Source organism: Pelecanus crispus, chromosome 1, assembly GCF_030463565.1.
Source record: "Pelecanus crispus isolate bPelCri1 chromosome 1, bPelCri1.pri, whole genome shotgun sequence".
NCBI lineage: Eukaryota > Metazoa > Chordata > Aves > Pelecaniformes > Pelecanidae > Pelecanus > Pelecanus crispus.
In genome coordinates, this window is record NC_134643.1 from 29,867,585 (window position 1) to 29,887,516 (window position 19,932).

Below are 19,932 nucleotides of genomic sequence, written 5' to 3' on the forward strand. Positions count from 1 at the left end.
AAAAAAGGTGTAATATGGGGAACGACACAATGCTTCTTAAAACACAGTGATACCCAGGGACTCTCACTCCCTCTTTAATGATCCACTGCTCTCATTCAGCTGTCTTTCTTTTTTCAAATCTTTACATATGTGACAGCTCTCAAAAGTAGACCATAGACCATCTGGCATTTTCAGAGGTGTAACTTGTGCAAATTCAGCTCTACTGGGAACACAATGCTATCTTCTGCCTGCGTTATAAAAGATACAATAGAATGTAGAACTTATGAGTTGTTTTGAATTATTCATTTTTTGCCTGTATATTCAAGAAATTTTACAAACTCTGCATTTTGTACTACATAATCACATGCGTTAAAGGTACAAAGAAACTTTTTGACACCTCTTTTCTACAGAAAGATGGCATTTTGTTTGATATGTGAACATTCAGCGCCTGTTATATCATTCTAAACAGGCCGTGTGCTGCTACAAAAGATCCCATTTTACACTCTATGTATGAGCAAAAATTTTATTCTTGATATTCAGTAACTAATGCAATACACATCAAAATTTCAAATATGAGTTGGATGAACATTCAGCATCTTCAAATCAGGATGGCACTGGTCACTTACTATATGTTAAAGATTTTTAAAAAAAAATCATTCCTGACACAACATAGAAATATTGTCAATTCAAACATCCACAATGAATGGTTTCAAATGTCCTAAGAAATACTGTGCTTTTTAGGTTAATATGTTTTTAATCTTTAGCAAAACCAGTAGATTTAAGTCAATATTTTATACAGCGCTAACACTAGTGGATTTTCAATAAGAATGATAAATATTGGATTAATGATTCAATAGACTGAATCTTTTTTGATAGAAAACTAGCAGATAATGTAGCTAGTAATAACTATACATGAATCTGCTGCCTGTGGAAAAGCAATAAAAAGGCAATATATTGCTATAGCATATAATCTATTAGCGTGTTTCACTGCTTCCTTGTCATTGGTTTCCTTGCAAAGTGGGCCTTAATACAATAACTTCCGCTGTTATTTAACTGACTTTCCATAATAATTTAATTGTGAGGTTACTATCTGGTGAATAAATATTCGAGTACTAAACATTTACTATGGTTTTGAAGCAACTATGCACATTCTCATTCGGACTGTAAAATCCTTAGCACAGTTTAAATGAATATGCACGTACGTATACACACTGACAATACATTGTTTACACCTTGCAAAATAAGAGCTATTCTTAGGAGAAAAATCCTGATGCATGCATTTAACAGAAAAATGTATGTCAACACAGGGAAACTCTCAACCAAAAGAGGACAGTCTAAGCTATCATTAGGGATTTTAGACAAAACACAAAAGCAAACATACACAGAATACAGACTCCTCGGAGTCAAAGTGAATCAAAAGAAAACATCAGGAGGGAGAGAAAAACTGAGACAGCTAATTAGTAGCCTAATCACATCAAAAGCAATTCCAAGGCAGCTGATACAGATGCCCATGGAGTTTCCTAGGCTGGCCAATGCCACCGATGGAAAAAATACTTTCCAGTTTACAGCCTGGGTCATCTGACTGCATACCTGGAGAGGTAAGAACGCTGTTTTTCTTTGTTTATGACACAATAGTTTATGACATCAGATCAGGCCACAGAAGCAATATTTTTGCAGGTGGACTAGGGAGGAATAAAAATGCATGACTCCTGAGTGTAAAAAAATATAACCTTTGGGATTTTCAAATATTAAGAAAACACAAAGTATCACTTCAGTTCAAAAACATCCTCAACACTTGTCTGCCTCCCAAAACAGTTGCAACTACAAAAAGAGGATGAGCTCTTTTCAGGAAATAGAGGTCCTGCTTGGGTCCCTTAATGTTGAAAGCCAAGATCTACATGCTAATTTGAGCTGGGGAAATTGTTTGATCTCAGTGGTAGCGGCTCCTACGCCCTCTGCATGGATCACACGGAAGAGACCACATGCAAGGGAGGTAAGAATCAGGCCTCTGGTTTTTGTCAGTACTTCTTTGTAACACAGACCTAAGCTTGAGGGGAAAAATAAAGCATATGACAGATAGTCATGGATTGCACACTAAAACCAGGGGCTGCCTGGATTCTAGAGTAAAATTAAGGTGATTCCAAATTGCTTCTGGAAAAGACATAAATTCCTGAGATATAAAAGGCAACATTTCCAACTGACTAGCAAAAAATCTTACCTTCGCAAAAATACTACAAATTGTATGCATTCATATGCTCAATAAGCATAAAATTTCAGTGAAGCTGGGAGAACTCAAATATCTCAATCTCTTTCCCTCCCCACTTTTCTAACTAAAATCCTGACTAGTCTCTACATGGATCTTCAAACTACATCAATAGTTTTCTCTGCCTAGCTATCCAGAATATTAACATTCAGATTACAAGATGTACCTCTGAGTCAACCTGTGAAGTGGCTTTTGTCAGCAATTATTTTTGAATATTTTCGAGGATATAAATAGCATATACTGCAGCTTCCATATCACAGAAGGCATACATTAACTAAATAACAAGGTACCATCAAGGCACAATCTATCTTTTAAAATCAATTTTTTACACTGAATTTTTTATACCATGCTGACTTTACAAGGAAAACAAAGTACCAACTAACAGCATCAACCACCTTTTTAGAATTGCTTCTTGTAAGACATGAGGACATCTTCAAAATGAATACAATATATTATGATGAAACAGGATGTCCTTTGTAATGAAAATACTGTAGTAAAATTGCTGGTACGAGTTTTACAGGACCCACACTGAGAACACTTTGTTAAAATACGTCTGAGAACATATCCAGGGAACACCAGGTATAACAGAAATGGGGCTGGCAGGGGACAAAGGGAAAAGGCATTTTATCCCGTCAGCTCTCAGTCGGTGAAGGGCTGCCAAGAATGGCAAACGCATGTGTGCATGTGTGTTTATGGGTTGAGAAGGCGACACAAGCGCACAAGAAGGTGCCAAGAGTACTCTTAAATCTGCGCAAAGACACCTGCAGTGCTTCCAAAGGAAGGCACTGCAGGACCTTACACACTGTTTGAAGGGTTGCAGGAATTGTATAAAGATGTCTTTGACATACCCAGAAAGAAGCAGTTACCACAGGGAAGCATGAAAAGGGCTGCTAGCCAGAGGTTTACAAAGTTGATAGGCATTCCCCCAGAAAACGTGGAGTGAATTTCTCTATTTACAAATCCTCTTTCCTGACACGTTTTTTCAAAATGAAGAAATGCCTGCTGATTTTTTTAATGACAGCAATAGCAAATTTTTAATCATTGCTGAACTGAGTAAATCCTTAATATTTTTAATTACTTATCTTTTAACAATTATCTCAAAATCCAAATATCCTTTTGTCTTCTAATTACCATTAGATTATCAGTTAATTCTCCTTCTTTATCATACACAAATCTTGCAATCATGAGCAATGTTTTTTGTGAGACTGAAAATACTGGCATCTAGGATAAACTTTGAAGATGATTTGAAAATTCTTGCTAGATCACAACATAGTTAGAAATAAAGATGATTCACATAATGCAATGATTGTTAAGCCACATCTACATGAAGTGACATATAGTTCCTACCGCAGCATACAGTTTTTAATTTTTTGAGAACAAGCAGCAGTGGCTCACCATGAAAAATCCAAGAGAAGAGCCAAACACAAACCAGGACATCAGTAGTTAACAGGCATTCAGACACCTGGGGAATAAATTTTTATATAAACCTGTGTTCAAAAGTGGGAAATTTTACTCCAAGCTTTCCACTTGCAACATTTATCTACCCATTTTTCTCCTCATACATTCTGCTAGAGGACTGGAAAAGAACTGCAGTCTATTTGCTCTTACGTTTCATAGCATTACAACTACTTACAGCAGTGGCAATCGTTGCACAGACGTGTGCAATGGCAGGTTAACTCATGGTCACCATTCCAACATTTCAGTGTTTTACACATTAATTGATTACTTCTGAAAGTGATTATTTTTTTTTATTTAAGGCAAAACACCTAGTTATTTCTTCCTATGTTTTCTACATAGGTAAGAGGCACAATGATCTACTTGATTTTTGTTGCTGCTGTTGTTATTGTTAAGTCTTTCTTTATAACGCACCGTGGCTTGTAGAAATTGGGTACGAGAACAAAATAATACAAAAATTAAAAATCAGAGTATTAAGCTTTTTGTTAATTTCTAAAGTGCTGAAAGTGATCTATTTCTGAAACGCAAATAATCAGTAATTTAGTAAACAGAACGCAGTCCCCAAACTATAAAGGATACAAAGGGATGCTGACCCGATATCATCCCACATCACCGAGGACAGAATACTTTGCTTCTGCAACTTTAATTTTAAAAGGAAGGTTAATTAACCACTAGACTCAAAAATGTAATCCAGGCTGCTGGCACGAGCAGCAGTTATGCAATTAGTACCTATTACAACATATGGTTATACCACTGCATAAAGACACACTGGTGTTCCAACTTAGGACATTAAGTCAAATATTTGGGAAAGTTTTGATGCCCCTCACCATTGTGTTAGTTGTTCCCAAATCAAATAATAAACATCAAAGAGAAGCTACAAACAACAGGATATCACTTGCTGGGTATTGCTTCATAAGCGGCACAGCAGGATGTACCAGACAGGAGAGATAACCTCAATGTCATTAACAGCTGTAACCTGGGCAAGTGCACAAACAGGTCCTCTTGGCTCCACCACCTCCTGCTCCCTTCCTCAAAACCCCAACAACCACTGACAAACCAGACAATGTTTCACTGCAAGAAAAAACATGGGATGGTGAGGCAAATAGCTTCTCAGCCTAGCCCTAGCCATTTGCTTTTGAGTGAGAAAATACTCAAAGGTCAGGTTTGTTCTCCACTAACCATATATACTGAGTTTTCAGATGATGAGATTACAGTGTTCAGTTAAACTCACACAAAGATACACAAAATCTGGCTGTACTTGGTCTTAAAAAGAACATGAAGAAAATGCTTGGAATGAGCAATTCCCTTAATGTTCCCTTGATTTCTAGTCCTCCACTCGTGTAAGTGACAGAATTTCAGAAGACTCCAAAAAGTGCTCCAACCTCAAAGTGTGAATCTGATCCCCTGCTCTTAGTGCTCTGTCTTTTGTCATCTCTATAATTCTAAGTATTACCCAATGCTACTATTAACAAAACTAACAAGATGCAGAAAGAATAGGAGTAAAAACAGGACAGCAACAAAGAGAGGCTAATGTAAAAAGGTAGTGGGAAAACACACAGACTATCCATACAAAAATAGTAATGCATACACTGATACCTGAGTTTCTGACCTCTTTGCTGTACTTATTTTCTCTCTGCTATTCTTTCTAACAACCTAGAGCTGATGCAAAGTTTGGCATCAGCTGACACCAAGTACCAGAAAACTAAAGGAAGAAAGAGAAAGCACAGCTGCAAGGAAAATGGAACAGGAGAAGCAAATGGGCAGTAACCACGAGGAACAGGCCAAAACTTGGGATTTTACATTATTAAAACAACAGTAGGGCAAAAACATCAAAAGAAAAAAGAGCAGAGAGCAACCACCCAGAAGAAGACAGCACTGGAGGGGAAGGATACAGAAAGGGAGAAAATACATAGTGAGCTGAGCCACTTCACCCTGTGAGGGCAGAAAAGAGTAGGGAAGAAAAAATAAAAAAATTCACCAGTAAAACCCCACTAGAGCTGAAGTATTTGCTACAAATTTTACAAGTAAGAAAAGAATTAAATGATCAATCACTAGTTGATAAGCAATGAAATAAAATGAAGATAAACACATCGTACTTGTACAGTGATCTAGAGTTGAAGCCATAGTTCCCCTTCTGCTTGAGGTCAGAGGGGGTCCTGGAGCCCAGGCCAAAAATCAGCCACATTCAGCAACAGAGGCATGACGGAAAATGGAAATTCTCTGTCAGAAAGCAGGGAGAGGACCTGAGGTCCACAACAATACTCCTCATGGCCCAGCTTGTCCTCACTACAGACCGGACGATTAATAGAGCGACTGTCAGTGGGAAAAAAGAAGTGGAAATGTAGCAGAGAGCACAGCAAGTATCCATCTGTTTCCAACAAAAGTGTGAGGAGAAAGAGAAGCAACATGTATCTGCATGGACCACATTAAACACACTGAGAAGAGTTAGTCTCTGCTACGGATGCCCTGGGGCTACAGGAATTCCCACCGGGCAAGCAAGGTCTAGGAGATGGGCAGAGGACCCCTCTCACCGATCCCACCTGGCCGCTGTGCCAGCAGGCAGGATGAGCAGGGCCTCCCTCCCCATCCCAAAGCACTCCGGGGATGCCAGGACACCAAAGGATTTTGAGTCACGCACAGAAAGTCCAGGCAGAGCTGACGTAACCAAAGCTGGTTCTTGGGCTGCTTTATGCCACTAATGCACCAGGTTGGCATCAGGATGAGCCAGAAATTAGAGCTCTTCTTATTTTTAACCAATCGTTTTGGTGTGCCTCGAAGAGATACGGCAAAATCTCACCCACAATGTTTTTGTGCAAGCTGTACAAAGAAGATTCCTGAGAACACACCTTGAAAAGTCCTCGGATAAGAGTCCTTGGAAAGCCTAAATTCTCTTTTTCCTTCCCCCTCACACCCTGAACCAGACTCAAACTGCAAGCAGTCATGGAGTAAAGGCTGCGTCTCTGCATCAGAACTCACTGCCCTTTCCTTCCCCCACCCCACAGGCAATTTAACTTTGTTTTACACTAAAACAGTAGTTTCAGATGCTGATGGGAAAGGCAATGATATATTTCAGAATGTCAAAATTTATCAACTAAGAGATTTGCATGTTCAATTCAAAGCTGAATGTGCTCAACACATAATCATTGTCACCAATACTTTGCACAAAGGAAAATGTTTTTTACTTACTTCTTATTTACTGCATTCTACCAAAATGATCTAGGAAGTCCTCTTTCTGACTCAGCTGGACAAACCCACCCATCCTGGCCAAGCTTTCATACATGACCTCCATTATATGAATTCAATACAGTAAAACAAAATGTGCTAAATGAGTTTTTGCCTGCTGCTCACACACACATCCCTTACAGCAGTGCAAAAGTCAGATTGCTGACCGTGCTTGGTGAAGACCAAACTTCCTGGAAAAACGATGCACTTAGTTTCCTGAAAGGAAGCAAAGCATAAGCTGCTCAAACAATTTGCAAGAAGGCTCTGATATCTGAACCACACAGTTATACATCTGTCCTGCTAGAAAAATACAGTGTCACATCAGTGACCAACAGCTACAAGCACAAAAATTCAGAGAAACAAACGCATTAAAACAAAGGAGAAAGTACCAGATTATCTGAAGAAACAGGTAAATTGTCTTAATGGGATTAAATTACCCATACAACTTTTTTCATTCATCCCACAACTGAGCTAAAATTCTGGTGCTCCACTCTGTTCATGAAAAAAGACACAAATCTCTATGGAATTATTATGCTCGAAATATTTCAATACAGTAGAGACCAGTAGCACCTGCAAGTCCTTATACTGGAGAACTGACTGAATAGCAGCAGAATACTGGTTTTTATCTCTAACATACAGAAAGGGAGTATTCTTATTTCAACATGTTTAAAAGCATTCAACATTACAAATGTAATCCTTTTCATTCTCTACTAAAAATATAAAAAATAACTTACAAAACTACGTAATTTGGCCAACTAGTTTATTTAGTTCACCTACTGCTTAAAAATACTTAAAAGTAGCATTTAAATTTGGACGAGGCCCATACTTTGAATCAGTGCTTCTTGCAAGAAGGGTTTTTTTTTTCAGAAAACCTTTTGTTTTGTCTTATTTAGAAGACATATTTCCCTTTATTTGAGGGGAAAAAGAAAATCCTTCCGTACACTGATCGCAGTCACTTTTTTTTTTAAATGGAGTGCAGATACAGCAGTTAAATCTGTGCTACGTCAATGTTATTCACATAACTAAAAAGTGTCCAATTTTTTTATTTTAAAACACTTTGTTATAAGGTTTTGCAAATAAGCAGAAGGATTTCACAGGAAAGAAACAGCATTTTAAGCGAAAGCATTAGAATCTACAGTTACATTCATTTTTTTTGTCCTTTTACAATTCAAGAGCTTTAAAAAGTGACAGCTGAGGCAGCAACCCCCTCTTACCCAAAAAGACCCAAAGCACAGCGGCAACCCTCGTCTCATAGCAAAGACAGCAGCTACATCACATGCAACCAACCTTCCTTCACTGCTTACACAAGCCTTCAGCCCCACAAAACATTCATGTCATCATCAGGAACAGCAGCTCGACCAGGCTGGTGCTGGGTGAGCCAAACTGCTGCCTCCGTCCCTTTGTGCCGTGCAGCTGTTTCACGCTTAGGAAACACCTCAGCCTCCCTTCTTGCATTTCTTGGCCCCAAACAGAAGAGCTCTTAGGAAACCATTCAAATGCCAAAGGGACAGAACTGCACTGGTTTTGATACATCCTCATCCACTCTACGAAAGACTCATGCCATCTGACATTTTATTTGCGCTGCTGCCATAGCCCTGCCACTTGGAATTAATTCCAGCACCCTTTTCTTTACTATTCCTTCGCATAAGTAGCTACATTTTATCGTGCCATATCATTTTCTTATGCTGCTGGAATTAACAGCTCACAATGGGAAAATCTCCCTGCCACCTTATATTTAATTAGTGTTATGTTAATTTAGACAAAATTCCTTGTTTCTGTACAGTGTGGTGCTGCCAAGCCAAACTACTCAAAAATCCTCAATCATTTTAAATATATCCTTTCTATTGGCATTCTCAGTTTTGGGTCTTCAACTTTCAGCTTTTGTCAGTAGCTACAAACTACGACCAGGTTAATCTGTTGTTTATTTTACGAAAATTTAAATCTGATGTAACCACATGACTCCAGAAGCTAATACTTTCATAGTCTGTTGTAATTTTTTTCTTGAATGTATAGTACCTTTTCATAATGTTTAATCTACTGTTAATTCTCCAGTAGTCAAAATGTTAATTCTAATAAGAAGGTTCATTGCTACTTACAAAATAACTTAAATGTTGATGTTAACACACTGAAGCTGAAGTGAACAGGCCTTTATACCGAAGCCCTTTAAAAACATTTCCAGTCACCCTCTAAGCACAACCTTTCTGTCACTGCTTAGAGATATGTAACTGTAATAGAGAAAGAAGTGGGGAAACAGGAAAAAGGATTGTTAAAACAAACAAACAACAAAAAAGAGGGTAAGGGGGGACTAGAGAAAATTATGCAAACAGAAGAGAGAAAAATGGCTTAAAGACAGTGACTATAATAGGGATAGGTCAGTCTTTTCTCTCTCTTCTTACTTGATAAAATAAATATGGGAAAGAGGACACAGCACGATTTACTAAGAATGAGAACAAACCTTCAGCACGCCTCCAACTTGGACTCCACCACATTAGCCACCGCTTCTCTTTCTACCATATCACCAATCCATATCCTTTACTTTCTTCCAAATTTACCATAATTCCTAAACCTTTTTTTTTTTTTTAAATAATCAAAACCTTGAAAGGCCATTCCATTATAGTCACCATGAAATGGATTGCCAACTCTAAGTTTAAATTTTGAGAGCAAAGTGGATCATTCTACAGGAACCTTCCCAGTGCTAATCAAACTAGTCTTCTCTCCTTTTCCATAAGGAACAAAATATTGATAATGAGGGCTAAACTTCTTGCCCTATTCCAGCTATCCCAGCAGAATCCCTGTTGTGGATGCAGACATGTTAATAGAAGAAAGCTTCTGCCAGGTTAGTTCTCTTGTTCAAAGAGGCAGCATGGCACAGCAAATGAGGTCTCTCTGTTAGGCCGGTCTTCTCAGAGAGCTAGAGTAGGGGATGCTCTATAATACACAAATGGTCAAAACCAAACAGTAATTTATTTAAAATTAAGATTGAGTTTATCAATTAAATTGTAGGGAAAAGATTCCTCAGGCATACTACCCTACAGATGGGAATCAGCAAATCAAATGGACATACAATTAGATGAAGTAGCAGTCAAAGGAAAGGAAAAAGAAGGGCAAGGGAGAAAAAAGGTAACTTTTATTAGAATTCCTCCTTTAAAATGGTGTTGTGTGTTGTTTTTTTCCCATCCATATCTTTTAAAAGTTAAACATTGCCTTATTTGTTGTTAACAAACTTCACACTAGTTTCAAATTTCCAAGTTTTGATCCAGCACAAAACAGTTTACAGAATGGCTGTGATGAAGACTGTTATGAAACTTCTTTAAGAAAGATGTTTCATCTTTAAAGAGAGGTCTTTGTAACAACTTCACATGCATGAATGTACACTGCTAGATACTTTATAGAGTGATTAGTGTATAGTCTGCTAAAAGAGCTATTCCCATATAAAAATATTTCTCAATATTGATTTTACACTATAAATATGATAGTGACTATTATCACTAAAAAGTCAGCACACAGTAAAAAATATATATGGAGGTAAGGAAATATTTTATGAGGTCACAGTTACAAAGCAAATAGCTAGGAAACACTAAATTGTTAAATGAGCTGGTGTCATTTAATAAAATTACATACATGAAAACTACATGTGTGTTACCCAAAGTTAGCTCTGTATCCTGTCTCACCATCCAAATATTTTTTTATATCACTTCTGTGAAAAACTCAGTTTGATCACTCAGATAAACCTTTCCAGGCAGGCTGATTCCAAATCTTCTCACCAAAACTTAATGTTCCCTTCATTTTCAAATTCAAGCAAAAGGAGCATTGTTCACTAATCTCCTGTAGTTCTGAATTGTACAGACCTAAAAGATGTTCACTCTGGTTTGACACTGCTTTTATGGCCAATTTTGGTCAGCGTAAGAATCTTTCGTTGCTTTTTTGAATTTTATTCCAACTTGCAACTTAGAGAATGCAGTTAACATATGCATTCACCAAAGCGAGACAGGAAAAGGCACATGCCTTCTAACGGGCTAAGAGGTTTTATTTTTGAAGACAGACATATTTTGTAGCTACCCAGACTTGAAGGCAGCCTTGCTCTGCCAAGGAATGGGCAAACGGCTTGTGCTGTCTCTCAGGGGCAAAAACTTGCCCTGAAGGTCAAATCTGACTCATAGGCCACATATTTTATAGGGTTGCCTAACAGTTTGCTTTACTTGACCTGTCTCAAAAGCAAACTTCATAACATTTTATGCAAACATTATACAACCTTAAGTCTGAGCTGTAAATCAATAAAACCCACTTAAACTGGAGGAACCTCTGCAACACGGTATAGTCTCTTAGATGAAATTCTGCTGTAATTAACATTAGCATTGCTAAATCTTACAATTTTCTCTAAACAATTGTCATAATATTTACAGCTTCAGATTAAAGTAAAAACATCATAATCGAGATACTGCACAGAATTTGAGGGAAGTAAGTTTAAAAGTAAAATTTAAGCCTCTAATTTTCATGGGTCCAGACATAAAACTCAGAATTTGAAAGCTCTCGTGATAGAATGCCATGGGTTTGCATTTCATGATCCCAAATTTCAAAAGCAGTCTCCATACAAAAACATGTTTCTCACATGGCAGAACACTCCAGTTCATTTAAAAACAGTTAAGGTTCACGTGGCAAATAATTCATCATTCTCTTAAATCAAGCCTCAATATTTCTGGAGGCCTACCTCATCAGTATAATGAGTTTAAAAACTAGCATTAGAAATAGCCTGAATGACCACAGCTGTTTGACATTTCAGTGTTTTTCAAAGGGATTCTTTGGGTTTGGATCATGAAGAATTTTTTTTTTTTAAAGGGAAAACAAAAACCACCACCATCACAACATGCAAATAGGTCAGAGGTTCCTGTTTTTCCTTGTCCTTTACAAAAATACCTTCAGGGAAAGGTACTTATGGGTACTTTTGCACTGCAGATATTACCAGAATGCAGAACAGTAAGTAGTATTCAGACCTTTCTTTCCTCTGGATAGCTATTTAAAGAAGAAAAATGTTTAACCACAATTATTTAGCTAAGCCTTCTGCTGTGACCATGAGCCCCTCTTCATTTTCACTTTTTATCAGTAAATGCAAAATTCAAAAGATTAAAAACTATTTTGGCTCTCTAAATTTTGAGGAATTAATTTTATTATTTTGATGTGCACACAATTTACATTACTACTTTCAGCTGTATAAACTTACTCCAAGCGTTCCACACACATGACAGCAAATATGAAATAAAAATTAAAAGAGAAAAACTAAGAGAATTTCTGCCATGGCTTAAGTTCAAGACATTTCTGCCAGAAAACAGGTTCCTAAAAGTACAACTTGCATGACGATACTTTCACGCACTTTGTAATTTGGTGGTTTTTTTTCTAAAAATGGCTAAATGAATACCGTTAGTACTGAAAATAGCAGACTGAAACCACACTGACTCATTGGTTTTGTAGTATAATATTTCATGTAGAATGCGGTCAGACTTTTATTACTCTTCTTCTTTAAGGAACCACTACAAATATATTGTACTTTTTCCCCCTATACAAGGAACTAATCAGGAAAAGAATATAAATATTCTTTCCCATCTAGGCATAACAGCACATTAATTCTGAGACAGTACCAATACAACAAAGGAAAATATTCTGAAATTAAGATACAATTTACTTCAGGCTCAAACACAGCAGGCACAGTAATCTTCATGTTACTTGAAGAATTTCACCTTTGTCTGGTACTGATGATTACTGCCATCCAAACTTCTTCAGCCTCAGACCATAAATTCAGATGATGTTCTGAGAGTCAGAAGTACGGTAAAACAGAAAATGAAAGGCTCCAGGTAATTCTGGCTACTAGTGATATGCAGAACACACACATCTATCTTGTCATCTGGTGCAGTTTAAAGTTCTCACTGAAGTTTGATACTGTTCTGTAAGTGGATCAACAATAGCAAGAAGTTTATTTCTCCACATGGAGTCACCACAGAGTATACAAATTCCTCACCAAATTCCTTGCAGTCCCTCATTAACTGTATTGCTTCAAAACATTCAACCGAGTCGAAGGGAAGAGGCTACACAGAAAAAAATCTGCATCCCAGGGCAGCTCTGTTTACAAGTAAGGGACTACTAACTTCAGCGACACTCGGGTCATTCCACAGGCGACTTCAGTAAACACCAAAGACCCAGTCTTAAACTCTGAAGACTGTTAACTGTAAGGCTACAGCTATCTGTGAAAATGCCTCTCTGCCCAGGAGAGGATTAAATGAAAATTAAATGAACATGCTAAGGTCACGCAACAACAAGGTGTGAAATTCCTTGGATGTAAAATTGTCTCAGCTGAGAGGTTTGATCCCAGAAATTCCTAGGGGAAATCAAAATGGCAAGAAGATGGATACACTTTCAGCAAGAAAAGGCCTATCTTTCCCCACAAGTCTTCCAGGCAGAGATTGTTAAGAGTGCATCATCATTATCCATTAAAAAAGGGGAGAAGGAAATCTAAACTACCCCAGCTGAATCATCAAGAGTCAGGTGAACAGTAGCAAACATGAGCTCCTGTTGCATACATGTGCACCAGCTGTAAACTCTGATTAGTTCATTTGGAATACTGAAAATGTTTGGTCTCTTGGTATCCTGAGAGCAGTGACTTCTGATTTCTCATTTCTATTTTTCAGCCTACTGCAAGAACGCTATTATTCATTCTTCTCCTCAGCTTCAACTGGTGGACCATCAGGAGGAGTAAATCCATGGGTCTCTCGCAGGCCCTAGTACTTCTGATGCACAACACGGTGGCCTGCCTTCAAGCCAACTAAATTCCAAAATTTTGTTGAAGAGCATAATTTTCACTACCACCTTTATGAGATGCCTTATCTTGACTGGCATGAATACTCCAAATACGCCGTACCACATACTTAGCTTTTTTCCAGTTTATATAATCAAAGTCATATTTCACTACTTAGTAGCTGAAAACTTGCAGTGCTGTAACCCTGGTAGGCAGCTATGAAGAAAATTAACTCTTTCCCAGCCAAAACCAGTACAATACTATAATAATACATCACATTTTACCTCCTGTGTTGTGCTAAGGGATCTAGCTGATGCACAGTATTTTTAAAGAATATTTTCAAAAATGCATACGTTGTCAGCCATCTTACAAGTGGTTGGGAAGCAGTTAAAAACCCCTCAGGCTCCTCAGTAGGCATGAGAGGAGTTTTCTGAGGACTTTAGGAACAAAAGTAGTAAGAGATCTGCCAGGTCGAGGGAAGAAACAGAAGTAACACAGGCTAGGTGTCTGCTGGGGAGAGGATTAGAAAATCTCTCCAGCACAGGAGTCCTCAGGGAGGTCTTTCACAATTCCATTACTTCTACTGCCCAATTCCTCAAAGATTTATCTTTTTAAAAGAAGGATCTAAATATCAAATATTGCATTCTTGTATTTAAGTATTGGACTGCTTAAAGTTTTGTTCATCCATAGGCTTACACTTTTTTCACAGCCAGATGAAGTGAATACCTCGGTATATTTGGAACATTGTACACAAATGCTTCTGTAGCTAAAAGAATACACCTTTCAGACTCAGCAATATATTTTGAAGTAATTTCCATTAATCTCTTCTGCACAATTTCTGTACTCACACACTCAGTTACACTGCAAGAAGACTGTATCTGTCATACTTTCTAGCTTTGAAGAGAACTACTTAAGTTATCTCAAGCACTTTGCACTATTTTTTAGACAGAATAAACACAGTCATCTGAAATCACAATAATTATAAGATGACTGTGCACTATAAATTAGCCAAGAAAAGATATTTGGATTAATAGAAAACAAAAAGAACAGTTCTAACAGCAGATTATCTTCTTCTTGTTAGGAAAAAAGTTCCAAACCCAAACTGCATAAATTAAACTATGGAAATCACTCACTCACTTAGCCAGTAGAAAAAGGGAATCTCCAGATGTTAAAATTAAATAAACAGTCACGTAAAGTAAAAATGTCAACATAAAAATACAGAAAACAAAATTATAAAAAATATCTAGGTTTATATTTCAATAAAACAAAATGCAATAAAGAAGAATGTAGTAAATAAAGTAGTGGGCACAAGAACATGGAAAATTGTTTAATCCCCACAGGGCTAAATGAAGCATCCCTTTCTCTGAAGAACCACACTTATCAGGAGGGTGCTTCATGGAGGAGAAAGAGGCAATTGAAGCTAGGAAATGATGGATAGCAATGACCTTTCTATCTGTAAAACATGGGCATATTTTAGGCATTTAATCTTGAGAATTGGATTATTATTAATCAATTATTCATGACAATTTGAATCTATGGTAGATGTTTTTTGTTTTCTTAAATATCACATAGCTAAGGTCCTGCTTGAGAACTGGAAAGGAGATTAAATCCTCACAAGCAAATAGTGTTTAAGACTGGCATTTTCTTCCCTCCTAAACATTTCTTCCCCTGCATAACAGCACACATTGATGATAACCTAGTACCCTCTGTAAAAATTCTGCCTAAATATTCTGAAATCCACCTTTATAGCCTTTTTTTTTTAAGGAGGGGGTAAAAAAAAAAAACCCAACCTTTTCCAAAGAACAAAGCAGGGCATTGTGGTAATGTGGAGCAGCAAAAACTCCTATGGCTTCATTCCTACAGCCACAGGTTACCCTGCTGCATGTTTTAATATCCACTGTTCCTCACTTCCCAAAGGTGAGTAGTAACAGAGGCTGCACATCTCCATTACAGGCCACCAGATCATACAATGAAAATAAGCAGAATGTATTTTGCAGATATCTCAAACGCACTGATGAAGAAGAAGGAAAAGCAGATGGAGCTATTCTAAGGCTAAGCTCCTTCAAAAAGCAGAACCTCTACAGCCTGAAATAAAACACAGAATATGTGTGCATCGGTGAAGGGAAAGGAATAGGTCTCAATGTTGCCTTGAAGAATACCTGAGATGAAAAACCTAAGGTTATCCCAATTTGGGGGAATCACTATGGAAAAGAGAGTCTCTCTTAGTAAGGTTCTAAAATTGAGGATATGGAAAGCAATGGCCACCTTGTGAAGAGTAAGGCCAATTTAATACACCTAAAACCACCAAATATTTGGCAGTTCTTCCTGTTCTCAAATACTCCGTTAAAAAATGTACACCTTATTTCCAACACTAACTTCCAGACGTTACATGTAGTTCTCCCTTTGTCTGCTACAGCTGAAGAATTGTCTTCCCGAATTTCTGTTCACTGGGGTATCATGCTTCTTCCATACTCAGCAAGCCCCTCTTTATCCTCCCTGTTAACACTAAACAGATTGAACTTCAGGAGTTTTTCCACAATAAGGTATGTTTTCAACTACTCCAGTCATTCCCGAGATACTTGTGGTTCTGCCCTGACCCTTCTCCAGCTAAATGCAGTATTCCAGTAACAGTAATGCAAGTGCATTAACAATTAATACAGAAAGGTAATATAACCATTTTCTTCTTATTTAGCTCTCCCCTGTTTATATGCCAGTATACAGTAACCTTTTGAAGTTGTGGTGCGCTGGAACCTAATATTCCTATACCATGACTCTCAAGCTCTTTTCAAAAAACGATGAATTCCTTGGTTGAAGCTTCCCATGAGATTACCGATTTACCCGGGATATTATGAATGTTTTCATTCAGGGGGAGAAGGGATGCTCCAAAGGAGGTGGGGAAAGGGCTGATCTGGGGGAATCTCATCACCTAGAGATTAAAAAAAGGTGGCTTGAGAAAAGGACTGCAAGGGCAGTGCAAGGTGAACTGAAAATGCCTTACTGTGGAAAACAGGGGCAGCATTTTAGTTTATTGATGTTGCCCAGTAAACAGAGTTCACAAGTGCAAATTAGAAACCATACACAATGAAGTCATTGCAGAGCCTCTAACACTGGACTTCGTTGTTGGTGTGCCAATAAAACTGACTGATTAATCTACTTCCATATAACAGCAGGATAAAACAGCTGCAAACAAGGAAAACCTTGGAAATTAAATGCTGGAAACATTTATACAGTGAAAACTAAGGCTAACACAAATAGAGTATGTATCAGCTGTGGGGGTGGAAAACAATCTGTATGCGGAAAAAAAGAAACTGAATCATTAGGATAGTGGTGAATCGTTGGTAATACCTGAGAAAACTGAAGTATGCCCTGGCTAAAACAATTTAAAGAAACAGTTTTAAAATACACTGTAATGATCAAAACACTGTTTATTTCTAACCTCAAGCTTCTTTTAATACACAATATTCTGCAAACTTTAGTCTAGCGGGGTAATAGATCTAGTTGAATCACAGTCATTCTGAGCTACGATACTTGTAAGATGAAATACCAAAGTAATGTTTGTGATAAACAAGCTTCTCTTTGCTCTTGTTCTGTTTTTCAAACTTTAGTTACTAGGTAGATCAAGTTGTAAAACTGCTGCAGACTAGAAGTACTTGTAATTGAGCCAAACACTGTTCTTCAATTTTTTTAAGTAGAACAGACTTCCCTACTCATAGCCACAGCCCTACAAAAAGAAGAAAAAGAAACTGTTCTAATGTCATTATTTTTGTGTCTTCCATCTAGAAGACTTTAGCATTAAAGGTTAAAAAAATCATGACTTTGAAAGAAAGAGAGGATTGCATCACAGCAGCTACTCAAACATGTCTTGCGGTGAACGGATTAGAGAAAGGACAGCACCACCCTACTCTCCTTGGTCTCTTCCTCCATAGTTCAGGCACACTGCTAACTGCTACCAAATAAATCTGCTTCCCGTGGGTCTGGGAATAAGGAAGTCTCTGGGAAGATGTCGTGGTTTAACCCCAGTCAGCAACTAAGCACCATGCAGCCACTCGCTCACCATCCCCCCTTGGTGGCATGGGGGAGAGAATCAGAAAGAAAAAAGTAAAACCCATGGGTTGGATAAAGGCAGTTTAATAGGACAGCAGAGGAAGAGAAAGAAGTAATAATAATAATAACAGAATACACAAAACAAGCGAGGCACAATGCAATTGCTCACCACCCACCGACCGATACCCAGACAGTTCCCGAGCAGCGATCGCTGCTCCCCGGCCAACTCCCCCAGTTTCTATACTGAGCATGACATCATATGGTATGGAATAGCCCTTTGGGCAGTTTGGATCAACTCTTCTGGCTGTGCCCCCTCCCAGCTTCTTGTGCACTTGGCAGGGCATGGGAAGCTCAAAAGTCCTTGACTAGTATAAACACTACTTAGCAACAACTAAAACATCAGCATGTTATCAACATTATTCTCATCCTAAATCCAAAACACAGCACTATGCCAGCCACTAGGAAGAAAATTAACTCTATCTCAGCTGAAACCAGGACAGAAGAGGGTATGAGAAGGAGGCCACTCCAAAAGCAGCAGATGCCATACGCACCTTCCCACATCCTCAACACAAGCTCAAAGCAATTGCTTGTCCAGGGACAGTTAGTTCTAAAATAATGATCTTTCAGAATTAGGTAAACTCTCAAACTGTGAAGGAAAATTCTTCCTATTTGTAGCCCCCTAAGAATTATTTTTAAACTGTTAGATAAATATCTGACATGCTAAATTCAACTTTTCCTGTAAAGGATCTAGGTAACTATTCAATACATTAAGGATATAAGTATTTACTGGGATTCATTATTTAGAAAAAAGTATTAACTAAGGTTTGAAAAGAACTTCAAATGCTAACACACAGTTCAGGAGAAGTTGATTATATAGATAACATTTAAAAAAAAAAAAAAATTAACCTGGAAAGAAACAGATAACTCCAGAGAAAATCACCAGTTATAGCAACAGCAGGTTCAGAAATATGAATTCACCCCACTGCGTATCGTGTAGTACGTGTGCAGTGTAAAGACAGACTGACCCTGAAGTGTGTGGTCAGACAACGATCTTGGAGAGCTGCAGCACCACTCAGCATTTAGTCCATTTGCTTTCTGAATACACCCTATAATTAGAGAACAGTTTCTCATGCTGCCCCTCCCTTGAGTAACTAACGTTCAAGCATTCACAGAATTTTAAAGTAGCATTAGTTCTGGCAGTTGACAGAAATATTTTTGCCTCAGGAGGGTGCAATTGTGGATGATCTTTTGGACAGCATATGATCTTCAACTCAAGACAGAAAAATGGGAATAATCTTGCATACCTTTTTATTTTTTAAAGCATCCAAAACATACACTAGGAATGTGGACTTGTAAAAACTAATTTCAAAAAAAAAAAAACAAACCACAATTCCATAGCACTTAAGGCCTAAAACCTTGTCTTATAGCATTCTTCTAGTTTTGAAAGGACTAGCTACTTTAGGATTCAAACCTCTTTATAAACTTACATCTGACCAGTACTCAGTGTATCTAGAAGAAACTGCTCTCAGCAGTTTACTCTGCCACTTCAATGTATAACCTGAGAAATCAAAAGTGATGACACCTAGCACAGCTGCATATTGCAGCTCATGTGCCTGCTAAATACACAGATCTCATTATCAATGATAAGAGAAGAATATAACATTAAGGCTTTAAAATGTAGATGCTACGGATGTCTATATTATACTGCACCACTCAAATCACACCTTTCTTTGAACTCGTTGCTTATGCATGCTGACACAACTCATTCCAGGAAATAAATTCAGTAGACATCCATTATAGTTGCAACACAATTGCATTTGACACACATTTAACTGAGTCAACAGGCAGTATCCCATTACATGGCGAAAGCAAGCCTAAATGGCAGCAATTTGTTCTGGAAATACTTACTTCTGATGAGGTCACCATCAGTGTGATTTCCCCAGACGGACTGGTCTTGTATCTCTGGTTGTATACTTTGGTTACTGGAAGGCTTTTTTATGTCTTTATCTCCTGCGGCACTATTCTCTTGGTCAGTTTTTTCTAAGTCAAAAGAAATTTTAAGATATTAGTTTCTATGGTATTTTTCCTCTATGTGAACAAAACTCGTTTTTGAAAGTTAAAAACAAGACAACATAAAACATAACTTGTCTTAGCATCTCACATAGTTTCCTTAGAAATAATTCCT

General features: G+C 37.8%; 1 protein-coding gene across 3 annotated transcripts in view; it reads right to left on the minus strand.

Annotated features, from left to right (window-relative positions):
• MDFIC (MyoD family inhibitor domain containing) overlaps positions 1 to 19,932 on the minus strand; it is a 60,082-nt gene that overhangs the window by 26,361 nt on the left and 13,789 nt on the right. For 2 of the 3 annotated variants that reach the window (XM_075713183.1, XM_075713177.1), the window contains exon 3: positions 19,656 to 19,787. The exons of the other annotated variant lie outside the window; for it this stretch is intronic. In XM_075713183.1, the coding sequence (XP_075569298.1) occupies positions 19,656 to 19,787 (132 nt within the window). The remainder of the gene's footprint in view (positions 1 to 19,655; positions 19,788 to 19,932) is intronic. 3 annotated transcript variants of the gene reach the window in all.